This window comes from Dermacentor silvarum, chromosome 5, assembly GCF_013339745.2.
Source record: "Dermacentor silvarum isolate Dsil-2018 chromosome 5, BIME_Dsil_1.4, whole genome shotgun sequence".
Classification (NCBI taxonomy): Eukaryota; Metazoa; Arthropoda; class Arachnida; order Ixodida; family Ixodidae; genus Dermacentor; species Dermacentor silvarum.
In genome coordinates, this window is record NC_051158.1 from 106,857,817 (window position 1) to 106,872,087 (window position 14,271).

The 14,271-nt window shown below is 44.9% G+C and overlaps 1 protein-coding gene across 1 annotated transcript in view; it reads right to left on the minus strand.

The window, feature by feature from the left end:
- LOC125945938 (uncharacterized) overlaps positions 1-14,271 on the minus strand; it is a 68,004-nt gene extending 53,733 nt beyond the window's left edge. The window contains exons 1-3 of the mRNA XM_049668340.1: positions 14,125-14,271; positions 8,048-8,094; positions 2,670-2,705 (exon numbers count right to left, since the gene is read on the minus strand). Of these exons, the coding sequence (XP_049524297.1) occupies positions 2,670-2,705; positions 8,048-8,094; positions 14,125-14,200 (159 nt within the window). The 5' untranslated portion in view covers positions 14,201-14,271. The remainder of the gene's footprint in view (positions 1-2,669; positions 2,706-8,047; positions 8,095-14,124) is intronic.

A 14,271-nucleotide genomic window follows, 5' to 3' on the forward strand; every position in this document is an offset into this window, starting at 1 on the left:
GCGTGGGACCAAAATTGTGTGTGCGCTTATCACGCGGATAAATGTCATAATCTGAGGGCAAAGTTTAGGGTACCTTTATTATGCGACCGAGTTTATTGTGGGAGTAAAAAACTTGGAGGACGCTTAAGCTACACCTTTAAGAGTGGAACGCGGTAGCATTCAAATATCCGTGGCTGCTTCTCACGCTTCCCGACAACTACATCTTATGTAACCGTAATGTTTTCCTGGAAATTCTGGCGTCGAACGCTATGCACGGAAGCGAGGTTCTTGTATTTTAACAGCGAAGCGTTTAAGCCTGCTGTAATTTGTTGTGCGTATCAAGAAACTACCAAGAAAGAAAATGCACTTTCTTGCCGAGGCGGTATATGAACACGCGTACCCCCTGTCCCAAATCGAGCGTCGCAACCACTAAGTTATGCAGCCTTTTTTTCTTTTTTAATGGCCTTTATTTAGGCTATACAGCCACGCTTGCAGAAGATGCATTTATGCGAATCATATGATTATGTTCGAGCGACGTCGTCTTCGTACACAGCTGGCGCGTTCGTACGCTCGTTCTCTGCGTGGTCAAGAGGTTTGGTCATCATCATGAGTAATATGATGAAAAGTTCGCGCGCACTTCCGAAAAATGCTGGCCTACCATCTCCCAGCTTCGCTGTTTCAAGCGTTGCGTGGCCGAGTGCAAATTTAAGCGTCTACTTTTTATCACGCCATTGGTTATTACTTTTTTTCATGGTGTTGCAAGGAATCTAGCGGCCCGCGCCACTCGTAGACAGACCCCGAACGCCAGCTGGAATCACGTCTGTAGGTTGTGTGTAAGTCGTACTTTACGAACTTTCTGACGCATTTTACTTTGAGAAATTCCATTAGTTCAGTAACGCCTCTGCGCCACGCGGAGGGCCTGTGTGGATCGGTATGCGGGGTTCGACATGATTTTTTTGGCCAGAGACGCTACCAACAACACCGTATTTTCTACGCCACGTGGCCCTTAACGCTGTCGCGTGAATATGGTATGATGCATGAAGCTTGGCTTTTATGTATGAATTCCTTGTGCTTTACATAGAATGGTTGAACGCCTATCGCAAAAGTACAGTTACTCGTGATAACATTTGGAAACCTAGAATGCTAAAAAGCAGAGACTACAACTGTTTTCTTCAGTATTTAAGTTGTATTGATCTAAGGAGCAGAGTTATATTTTTGTGCGATATCTCTTCAGGGAGGGGGGCGGGGGCACGTTTTAGCACTGGAGAAGTCTAATTTTACTGTTCGCAGATATAAACGTAAGCCTACGAAAGAATAGTAATGATCAACTGAAATTTCGGCAAAATATTTATTTTCTTTCTGAGAGTGAAAACGAAGTGTTCTTGGCTAAAACTTTCTTGTATTGGTATCTGTGTATTTCGCGTTCTTATGTGGTGCGTTCTGCTCAAATATGTGGGTTACCTGCGCTTGTTTAATTTCGGTAGATTGGGTAGTAAACTTCATAATATTAGTGTTTCAGTTGCAATTGTTGTGTTTGCGCGCGCATAGCAGTCCTGGTACTTTTACATTGCCATAAAACTTCGCCCTATTTAGAATGACCTATGAGACAAATCAAACCCGCAGCTGTCATATTTTCAAAATAAAGAGTGGCCAAAGACTGTCCTATAGGTGACTTTATCGCTCCGTAGGGATTTATCATCGAAACATTTACTTTAGGCGATTCAAGATTTCTCCAACCAGCAAAGGTTCGTCGAAGCATTGTATTCTGCTAACGAGATCATATCCATCACTGCTTGCAGCATTGGTCCGAAACTTAAAGCAAACATCGCAGTCGTTGTTGGTGCTTAGGAAAGTTTCGCAATTTGTTGATTTGGTCTTCTTGTGTGGGGATTTTTTTAACTGACCACATTTGTAGGAAAACATGACCGCTGATTTCTAGGCTACTGGCTGCCCAGTAGCCTAGAATTGCCGACCTAGTTATTGCCGACCATAAGCATTTTTGTCTTCGGATTTGATCAGCATCAATTGCACACGATTATTCCAGGAAAACTGGAGCGGTACGAGCATTTCGGGTCTCGCGTGTCACAGGCTATGGCTGTGTCGCAGATGAACATACTTCAATTGCTCTAATGCAAGTCGCTTTTTACGCCTTACAAGACTCGGCAGCTGCCTTTGCATGAACAGTAAACATGGATGTGTGTGTGTGTGTGTGTGTGTGTGTGTGTGTGTGTGTGTGTGTGTGTGTGTGTGTGTGTGTGTGTGTGTGTGTGTGTGTGTGTGTGTGTGTGTGTGTGTGTGTGTGTGTGTGTGTGTGTGTGTGTGTGTGTGTGTGTGTGTGTGTGTGTGTGATGTTGTGTCTTGATTTTGTCATCTTGATCTCGCTTCCTCCTTCTTCAGTGTAGGGCAGCAAACAAGGTGCATGGATAATGACCTCTCTGCTATAATTTTGTTGCTGTCTCTCGCTCAACAACTAATGACGCGTCTATTCGGATATATTAACGAGAAAAGGTGAAGTACAGTTTGCGTCGTAAAGGATAAGTAGTTCAGGGCTGAAAATTTGAGATAAGAACAGTAACATGGCTATGCAACCCCACCACCACATAGATAAACTTAGAGCTCGCATTGAGATGCGTAAGGGTGCGTGTTCAAGTGAACGCGAAGAGCAGGGCGGCACACTTTCTCATACTCACTGGGTTTGTGCAGAGGTCCTCTGGAATGACAAAACACTGAAAACAGAGAGAAAAAGAAAGTACATCAACACATTCCCATTAATGTAAAAGAAGCGTACGTGTTATTTTCGAGCCTCTTGGTGCACGTTGAGTGTTGAACTTAGTATTGTTCATTGTCTTCATCATGATCATCATCAGCCTATGTTTATGTCAACTGCAGGACGAAGGCCTCTTCCTGCGATCTCCTATTACCCCTGTCTTGCGCTAGCTCATTCTAATTTACACCGGCAAATTTCCCAATTTCGTCTCCCCATCTAGTTTTCTGCCATCCTCGACTGAACATTCCTTCTCTTGGCACCCATTCTGTAACTGTAAGTGTCGATCGATTACCTACCCTACGCATTACATGGCCAGCCCAGCTCCATTTTTTTCTCTTATAGTCAGAGTATCGGCTATCCCCGTTTGCTGCCTTATCCAAACCGCTCTCTTCCCGTCTCTTAACGCTACGCCTAGCATTCTTCGTTCCATTGCTCTTTGTGGGGTCTTAAACTTGTTCTCGAGCTTCTTTGTTAACTTCCAGGTTTCTGCGCTTTATGTTAGCACCACTAGGATGCAATATTAATGATTGTACACATTTCTTTTAAACGATAGTGGTGAGCTTCCAGTCAGGGTTTGGCAATGCCTGCCGTATTCTCTACAAACAATTTTTATTCTTCTGTAAATTATAGTGTTCCGTAAGACCCTAATGTGCCCGAAGTTTCTCCGCAATACTTCAACAGAGATGCCGTCTGGAACTGGTGATTTCCGGCTATTGATGTTGAATCCTCAAAACATTCCGTCAGAAAACCCGTATCAAGAGTTGACTGCAATGAAACAGCGGTTTTTCTGTCAGCGCGCGTGCTCTGTGACGCAACACCTATTGAGCTGTTTTGCAGTTTAACTGTTTCAGATGTGACAATGCGCTTATGTAGCAATAAAAGGTTTTCAACAATGACTTCAGCCTCGGGAACATTCCGTAAAGTTTTATGGTGAACACCGTGGAGGCTGGGGCTAGTCTAACTTCGTGTGTGAAAAAATGAAGCGGCCCCACGGCGCAGAATATTATCTCATTTGCGCTGCAGGGTAGAAAAAAATTCACCGATAATTACAATACTGCCTAATGCGAAATTGTAGCGCATCTCTATAAGTTTTAACGAACGAAGTGTGGCGCGAGTGCCTCGCTAATTGGGATATCCCGGGAGCACGGTGTGAGATATATACTCTTTAGGTGAGGACACTCGCCAGACCCTGTCGACCAGATAAAGTAGCAAAGGCGCGCGCCGATCGGCCCGGTGACGGCAGCGGATACCTATCGGCAGTACGACGCAACTTCAACACAGAAAGCTTTTTATTGGTTTAATCTCCGTTGTTATAGCAACCGGCGGTTCGCGGGAAATCCGAAATGATTGAGTGACGCACGAAAGTAGGTCACCGGGGAGAGAGCATGCGCGCGTTCCTTGGCGGCGCACGCTCTCTCCTGCGTTCTAACTGAAGTTGCGTCGTTGCGCCGATAGGTATCCGCTGCCGTCACCGCCCCGATAGACGCGCGCCCTTACTTTATCTGGTCAATCGCGTATAGCAAGCAAGCCGAGAAGTGTCCCCACCTAAAGAGTATATATCTTACACCGTGCCCGAGAGGCAGCGCGTGGGTGATGCGTGGGCACGCTTCACAACAGCCGCCGCAGACAGAACTCGGCTCATGTAGCGCTTTCTTTCCATATATGGTATCGGTGGAGTCAGCGGTGAACATACGACGCGTGCTACCCTGGCGCAATGTCGTAGTCATCGTCGCCACAGAGCCCCTCTTGCGCGGCACTATGTGTTCCTTGTCACTCTTGCGCCGTACCCTCATCCTTCGATTTCCCCCTCGCAGTTTCTTTGTTATCGCCTCTTTCATCCACCGCTGCGCACCGCGTTCGCTCTTTCTTCCTTCGCTGTGCTCTTCCGCTCGATTACGAGGGGCGCCGATGTCGACAGCCGACGGTGACGCTTGTCGCGGGAATGGGCGCCTAAACGATGCGCTCCTAAAAGAGGCGCACGCCGCTGCGCGTTCGCAGCATCTCAGATTAGAGTGACCAGAAAGCGTAAAAGCAATTTATAATCTCTTCAATCGATAAATTGTAGTTTTAAGGCGTAGCATATTATAGTGAGTCTAAACATTCCACTTGAAGCCAGAAAACCCCTTTCCCAAATACCGAAAATAATGCGCTTTTTAAGCGCATTGTGTGCGTGGTTCATAGGTGCCATCCGGAGCACAGTGACCAACGCTCGTAGAATGCTTTACACCGGCGCGGTTATCTTTATCGGCGATAAAGATAACCGCGCCGGTGTAAAGCATTCTACGAGCCCGTTCGTTTTGACTGTTTCCCACACGCCACATGTAGAAAGGAGGCATCAAACATAGACCAGAAATGGGGATAGCAAGCATTAGGGATACCCTGTGAACGCCGTACAAATGAAGATAGAAGTTGTCTGAAAAGAACCCAAAACCAGAGGATGCGGAACTCGTGAATTAATTACGCAGGTACGCGCAGCCATCCCGCCTCCGCTGTAATTGCCATCCCGCCTTCGCTGCCATCCCGCCTCCGCTGTTATAAGCCATCCTGTGATAAGCCATCGCTGTGATAAGCCATCGCTGTGATATCATCGCTGTGATAAGCCATCCCGCCTCCGCTGTTATGTCGTGCTGTGCATTCCGCAAACAACTTAAGCGGAACGTCCCTCAAAGGGCACTGTCGAAGATATGCGTAGCATTATCCAGGCACCACGGTAGGCGTGGTGCAAAATATGCTCGACAGTCTATGCGCATATCTGCTCTACTTCAGGGGTTTTCAGGCTATCTATCTATCTATCTATCTATTCCTCTATCTATCTATCTATATCTATTCCTCTATCTATCTATTCAAAATCTTACGCTGACCAAGCAGCCCAATTTGTCTACAAGCTAGGACCACCTGGCCTCGTGGTCGTGATGCCGTCGTGGTCTTTCCATAGTCGTGCACGCCATCATCAATACGCCTTCTACTGCGACCCACTGACCCAAGTTGCCTGCTAGCTTTAGCCGCTAGGTATGTGTTTGTGTATATAACATATGGGGTAGAAACTTGGAGGTTAACAAAGAAGCTCGAGAAGTAGTTAAGCACCGCGCAAAAAGCGATGGAATGAAAAATGTTAGGCGTAGCGTTAACAGACAGGAAGAGAGCGGTGTGGATCAGAGATAAAACGGGGATAGACGATATTATTGTTGATAGTAAGTAAAAAAACGCTGATCACGGCCCTGCGAAGTGGATGTCCAGCAAATCTGTTGAAATCCACCATCACAACTGCTACCGCAGGTATGCAATATGGCTTCAGAGAAATGGTAGCAGTACTATTGTAGAGTAATGGTATGAATGTGAGTAATGGTAATTTTTACAGTACGCCAGCGCCCATAGCGGTGCTGCAACAACACTGAAATCAGTTGGCTAGGGACGTCACACCCCACGTGGCAAGCCGGCGGCACGCCGCGGCAGCTTGCGCAACAGTAATCTCTACCGAGAAACGTACACGGGGAGCCCTACGTGCTTCTCATTGCTACCACGAGTGCCTAATCATCAATTATTTGGTTCGGATGCTTGTTTTGAGCTTGTTCTTTTTTTTACAACGTATGTTTTTCGCCATTATATCGTTATCATGTTGTCGTCATTCAATCGTTATTAGGACGGCGTTGTCATGCCATCGTCGTCCAGTCGATGTCATACCGCCATCCTGTAACCATCACAATCGTTCTATCGTCGTCAATCTAACTTCGTCGTTCGACCCTCGTCATGCCCTCCTGGCCACGCCATCGTTATCACACAGTTCTCATACCAATGTCGTCATGACGTCGTCGTCACGTGGTCGTTTTACCGTCGTCACTTCACTAACGTTATCTTACTGTCGTCGTGCCGTAGTCGTCATACCACCTTCGTTGATAGATTGTCGTCAATCCTTCGTCATGCGTTGCCATCCGCCGTCACATAGTCGGTATCATGCATCCGTTGTCATACCGTCGTGATCAAGCCATTTGTGGTCGTGGCATGTCATCATTATAGCTTCGTCATCCTGTTTTCTTCATACCATCGGCGTCACACAATCGTGGTTATCAGATTCTCCTCACGCCATCGCTGTGACGCGGTCGTCGTTATACCGCCTTTGTCCTACCATCGAAGTCATTCCAACGTCTTCACTGCGTCGGCGTCATACAATCGTAGTCTTGCTATCGTGCTCATAAGGGACGTTGGAAAGCAAGTTCCATAGCAAACTGGGATGACACCGAAGCAACGGAAGTCTCAGAACCACCATTACAGATGCTAAATAAACCTGAATTAAGAAATGTGGTGTGTGACTATATTGCTCGAAAGCTAACTTTTATTTGCGAGTTCCTACATATGCAAAACAAATCTGCCCTGCATTCACCAACTGTCTCTAAATTGTTCCGTAGTAGAATATTACCATTCAAACCAAAAACTGAGCGGATAGCCTGGAACACGCTGGAAGAACGTGGGCTAGTAGCGAAACTGTGAATGGGGAAAAGTGATTCTTTATTGGGCGAACCTGTGCCCAGGAAAACAGGCTACACTCAAAGCACAACGATAACGGCGAACGCTGCCAGTGATCGTCGAAAATCTGGTCAGCAAGCCAAGCGCGTCGGCTTTTATACATCTGTCATCGAAGGTTCCAGAGTAATCGCTGGGGCCCGCGTGTCTTCCAGAAAGTACTAGAAAATTCGCGTCGCTCACCCATTCAGATTACATAAGCGTCAGTGCATGACAACAGATAACGGATAGAAGCATCGATAACGTTCAAGAAACTTCCGATATATGCAGGCGCGTCCTGCGCTGAAGGATAACATTTGTTAGACGGTGAAACGTCACCCGAGAAATATACCAAGTACGCTTGTCAATATTAACAACGAGTACCAATTTATATTTTTCCCAGTGACCATCTTTCAGCGGGTAGGAAATGTTAACGGCTTTCGTCCACCACAAGACGTGTTTCGGTCCCTCAAGTTTCTCTAATGTTATCGCTGGTTCTACCTGTTTTTTTAAGTTGTCTCCGAGTCTTGTGTAATCAGATGGCGTGCGCGACGAGAGTAGTGGAGTAAATACTAGAACCTATGCGAGCGCCAGCAATCACGCTGGAATGCTCAATGAGTGGTCAATAAAAAGTGGTGCTTCTGAACCGAAGATGTGCTCTCCGCTATCGCTACGTTTGGGTGTGATTTGTCTTCCCTGCGTCCAAGTTCGCCGAATAAAGAGTTCGTGATCGTCAGTTTTCGCTACCGTCTTGGCCTTAGCCGTCACAACAATGTGACTTTACACAGGAAAAAGAAGACTCACTTTGTCAAAGTCCATGAAGTTCGGCAGGCTTTCACTTGAGCACGACGCTAAAACATAAGAAATGTATATTTTAGGTGCAAGTTAGAAGCACAAGGGTACGCTAGAAATTAATACATGTGATCTCTACAAAAGTAGAGGGAACTAGGATATATTTAAGAATAACGAGAGCATATTTCACCACTGCAAAAACGACTCTGTCATTGTATCTTGTCGAATAAGTTTTAATAAACAGCAGCCAAGAAATCAAACTTTAACATAATTTTCAACTATTGCTATACGCACTGCCTATGACGTTAGCAGCATATGAAAATAACTTACTACGATGGTGCGCTTGCGTTTATCGTTCGATCGCAGGCTGTTTATCTCAGGGACTCAATATTGCAACTACACTCAGTATTCTGTAACACTCGTTACGCCAGCTTTATGACTTGCATAATTTCACTTTGACCATTTGCATGTCGCTTCTATCGGCACGCCTTGAATCGAAGCTCGATAACACCAGCCGCTATTACCCCCGATGGCGCATTTAAATCGTATTTTTTTACTCAGGCACAACCACTGTCGAGTTCCTCTAATAATTTAGCTTATCAGTCTCCACCCATCGATGAATATTACTTGAATATTCAAACATTTGAATATTTGCAGTAGCACAACTATTTTCGCCACTAAAGATGTTTACAGTAAAGTTGGGATGAAGGAAGGCATCATTAAAGTCCAACATATCTCTTTAAATCCCATAGAATGAACGAGAACAAGTGGCATATTACACGGCAGTCAGCCTTGAGCCACGTTTCAAATAAAGTATAAGTTCGTGTATTTTTTCGACATTTCTTTCATGTTGTGTTTTGTGTAATGTCCCCAGATTCTAAGTAGACAAAGGAAGCAAGGTAGTTTAGGCACAAGTACTAGATGTCAAGTGCTCATTAATGTTGTATGAAGTGTAATTGGGGTAGATAGTTTTGTTTTCGTTTAAAAAAGCTATCCAGGCAAGTTGGAGTTTCAGTTGAGGCAATTTCGTGCACATACAAACATACGAACATACAAATAACGCCGTGTTCCAGCACACACTAACGAGAATTATTCCATCTTCAATGAATCAACAGGTAAAGACAATACACAGGAGTTGTAACATAGCGTATATTGTGTGGTTTTTATGCAGACACCAGACAGGTCAGGCCTGTTAGAACATAGGAAAATCACTGAAACAAAAGCCTAAGCTTTGTAGTCATAGATGCAGACGCCTCTGTCCAACAAGTTAACCACACAACAGGTAAGAGGCCAAGCCTCCGAATTTCCTTTGCATTTCATACCTAAGCCCATGAAATAGCCGATGGAACAAAAAAGCTAAAATTGTAGATTAAGTGGATATACTATGCTCAGTTTATCGTAAATATGAGTGCCAGGTGTACAGATCCTGCTGTACTGCTGCCTGATCTCCATTCAAATTTTAGCAAGCTTCCATTTTGCTTAAAACTTGACTTTGGACATAAATTACCAGCTTTGGCCATAATAAATTCGAAGTAGTTGTCCTCTGCGACGACACCACTCAGCACATGTCAACTACGCTGCAACAAAAACTTGGGAGGAAGCATAAGCTACGCCTTTAATAGTGGAACGCGATAGCATTCAAAGATCCCTGACTGCTTCTCACGCTTCCTGGCAACTGCAGCTTATGTAACCGTCATGTTTACCGGGAAACGCTGGCGGCGAACGCTATATATGCACTAAGGCGAGCTATATGGCAGAAACGCAAAAGTGCACAGCCGCGCCAAAAACATTACATCATTTTCAGGTTTGTGTTATTATTTTGCACGTTTCATATTTCAGTCTGAGAAGATTTAACATAAAAGGCATGCGCTGTTGGTGTCTTGTTTCATGACACTTGTTTGTGGGCTGTCATTCTCAAAATTCTGAGGAATAGCCTTATCAAGAATGTACAAGGTATGAGTAATTTTGGTGATAAAATGGTATGGCATTATCACCCGCATATACCACATGTCATATAGCAAGGCAGGGCATATACATATACCTAAATATATATGGAATAAATTTCTCTTACGGACAATGCCGCCGACGCCGGACGCCGGCGTCGGCGGATTTTCTTCGACGCGGAGCCCTTAACGCTATCGTGTTAATATGTTGGCGCCATTTGTGAAGGCTGCGTAGAACACCATGTTTTTACTGTAGCCATCGTGATCATGCCACGACAGATGGTGATACGGGACTGGCTTCGAACCTCGGGGAGGGATCAAGGTTGCTGCCGCGTAGCCAGGAGACCACTTATAGCAGGTGCAATTTTCGCCGCTTTTGGGGCCACTGGCGCACTTAAACGAGACAGTAGCAGCTGCTGAGTGTCCATTATTTGCCACAGGATGGCCTTGATGATATTGTACGACGGCGACGACTCGGCGCACTGACTTTTGTCGCGCTGACATTCCGAAGAAGCTGTTTGTGACGGCAAGCGTGACCACGCATTCGAGACATTGATTGAAAACAAGCGAAGCCGCTAACCCTTTGCGGTAGCCCAGTGGGTATGGCGTGACGCTGTTGAATTGGAGGTCGATCCCAGCTGTGGCATCGTGCTCTTTGGCCATCTCTGTCTCTTGCGCCATAAAACCCCATACATCATCATCATCATCAGCCGTGACAGTCACATTCCGATCCGGGTGAAATGAAAAACAAAACAAAAAAAAAACGCTCGTTACCGTGCTATGGGTACACGTTGACGTACACGAGGTTGTCATAATTAATTTGGAGCCCCCACTACAGTGTACCTCATGGTCAGATTATAATTTTGTAATGGCATGTAAAGCCCTAGAATTCATTGAATTATAGAGCGAAGCTCCTACTCTGCCCCGTTAAATAAGGCCTCGCCACCATGACGTATTGCCACCTTCAACGCCTCTTTTGTGGCTATATGCAGCCGGCAGGAAATGTTTGCGAGCAGTGCTAGGCGGTAAATGTTTGTTCTATTGCCATGGCAAGATTTGATATTTTGTTTTTCTCATCCAAACCACAAATACCAACGGCGGGCGGCAAATATCGGTTGCAATCATCCAGCTGTCGAGACAAAAGCGCGTGGGCACGGCTGATAAAAATAGAAAAAGCCCCGTGCCGAATGAGAAAATTGACAAATCGACGAACTACGAGAGGTCGGATCTGACGCCAAGCGGTGCTTTAAGCGGCGGCTGACACACGGAAATGTCACGAAAAGGCCATTCCCGGCAGTCTTCCCTGGCCCGTAAACTTTTACAGCCAAGCTGTTTCTGCGGACCCTGTGCCGTCGTCCGTTGGCTAAAACACACGTGACCTAGCGGAGAGGAGAGGAAAAGAAGAGCTCAGCCCTGTGAGAATGCTGTGAGAGGGTGCAGATGAAAAGGAGAACGGGGACAGGGTTGCCATAAGTTGCACCGTCCAATACTCGCGTTAGAGGGGGACAGCGTGAGGTGCGCCAACCAAAGGCGGTGTACGAGAGTTGGTCAACAAAGGAGTGGGGTGTGAGAGGAGTTGGCGTTAGCATTGGTTGTATATACGGAGCTTTGGTGAAGGACTCTTGTCTGAAAACGTCGTAGAAAAGCTTGAGGAACGCGCTAGGAACGCCGTCGCCCGTGGACGCCGACGCGTCCCATCCCCCGCAAGTAGCGCCATTCACGGCTTCGCTGTTCAATCATCTTCAAGGAGTGGAAGGGCGGTGACTTTTTCAGTCGATTGTACATCCTTTTGCGCTGTTTTCTGTCCTTATCATTGATCATGTCACTGTTAGGTTGCAGCTATCACCTCGATCGGCAACTCAGTGTGAAAAACAATAAAACAAACACAAAAGCAGTAAAAGTCGATTGCTAAAACATATGGTTCCTTGACAATATTTTGTTCAAGCGTCAGGTGCTTAATGCTCACATTATCTCTCCTCGAGCACCGCCACCACTAAGGGCACCAAGCCCTACTGACTAACGTGCGTAATTAAATATTTTCATTGTTCCGAATGATTTCTGTGCCATAATGCAGTTATAGAGGCATTTAACTTCGGCTGTATAAATTGTGGCGCGAAATATTTACTTGAAAGCTTTATAGTTTATACATCCGTGTCGCCCGTTTGTAAGGGGTTCTAGCAGCCCCCTGTAATTGGTTTTTCTACCTGTTTTAATCAACCAACACATTTGACATTATCTCAACAGGTGCTGCGTATTATTCCTCGGCTGTCTGAAAAGTTTCAGTGTCTACCTTTTACACGGTATATCTTTTCCATCTTTGTTACATGTCCGACGTGTCTCCTTTAGTGCGAATAAGTTACCTAGGAAAGATACCTATGGCTGGGATTGGTTACAGCGTGAATTCATATTGCTTTCAGACGCAGTTAGCCGAATTTCTCACGCCAACATAGCACATCATGAAAACAATCATACAAAAAATATGTATTTATATTCAGCCATGACCAAATTGGACTATTGTCCCAATTTTAACAATGTCCTCAAAGTATTCTTATGGAATTTGGAGGTATGAAGGTAGACGTATGCGTGCTAGTGATAGTGTCAATAAGGAGTCATGTGGCGGGTTGACTTATCTAAGTGCTTGTCACGACGTTTTTCCAAGTTGACCTATTTTTCGGGTAGCTGAATTGGGCTTTTCAAGTTTTCTAGACATGAATAATTGTTGATGATTTCATATTTGACGTTCGTGTAGAGTTCAGGGATGGAGTCCATCTTTTGTAAGCCTGACAAAACTGAGTCAATGAGTGAAAATTCTTTATCTGTCCTGCTGTACCACTCTTTCTGGTGTTGTGAAGGTGGAAGAAGTGTGGTCAAAGTAAATTCTCAATGAACAGCATTATAGGCGCCTGAAAGGACAATGCTGTAAATCTGGGCTCTTGACGACAATTCATCTGTTTTCGAATGAACTTATGAGTATTCAGTAAAACATCGCGGGTGTTTGCATTGTTAGAGAACATTTATTCGGCTGATTATGGGCCTGTTTTGATCAAAATTACTGTTTGTCGTCAGAACGTTCAGCAGTAATACTTGTAACGTTGCCTGCACTTGGTTTTGGTGCGCTGTGTTTCTTTCCTCGTTATTCAGAAATGGCTTACAAACGGCGATGAAAAATAGATTAGTATGTGCACCTAACAAGGGGAAGAGAATGCGTAATTTAAATTGTCGAAGAAAGTGATTGCTTTCGTTAAAGCGGCGCGTACTACAATTACAAATCCAAATTTGATTACGGTGCTGAGTGTTGCCTTCATATAGCAGCAAAGCATCACTTTTTTTTATAATAACTCCTGTCTTCTGTTTCCAGAAAGTATTCGAAGAGACAGGCTCGTTATTTAGCTAGGAGAAGGACAATAAAACACAAAACAAACGCTGTGCGCCTTATTAGCTAAGCACCAATGGCGGCAAAAGCTCGCAATTACTCGGAGTTGTATTGCTAATGTTTCACATGGTGTCTTTTGTGGCAACGTACATTTGCAGAGCTCCCGTTAGGTGAAGCAGGCCTTTTTTATTATTATTTCGTTTTCAATTTGGCAGCTCGCCATATGGAACAACAAAGTTCACTACATAAAACAAGGGACTTATTCGGTAGTTCACCCTATATATATATATATATATATATATATATATATATATATATATATATATATATATATACGGCCCCGTCCAATAGACTAGATAGGCATTATTTCGGGTGCGCCACAAACCCATGAATTAACGTCCGGTGGGCAGTGTGCATCTAGCCGCAATATTGCCCGCTATGGGCGCCGTCAAAACGGCATTCCGCGGCAACACAACGAGAGGTATCAAGAGGTGTGGCAGGTGCGCGAATGAGCCCTTAATGCTCCATACACATTTCAAGCCATATTTCTGACCTACTTGTCCAAAGGAAAAGCGAAAGCTCCGTATCAAAATCCCGCATTATAACTATAAAAGCTCCACTGCCTTTAACAAAATGGTTTGTTTGATGACAGTTCAGCATACCGCATGTCATAAAATTAATGCCTCTGAAGTCTCTAGTGCGGCCACATGTTCATTTGTCCATAATACCCTTTTGTTTTAAAAACGTACAACAATACAGACAAAGTTACTTACATGTGGCCGTCTTCAATAGCGATGAGCTGCATACTAGAAACAATGTGCCTAAAAATCTCGAATTTCTCCTGAACATTATCTTGAGCAAAAATGAGTTTGTTTTCTAGAGAGACACAGGGCAACTGCGAACAATAACTGAATGTACGT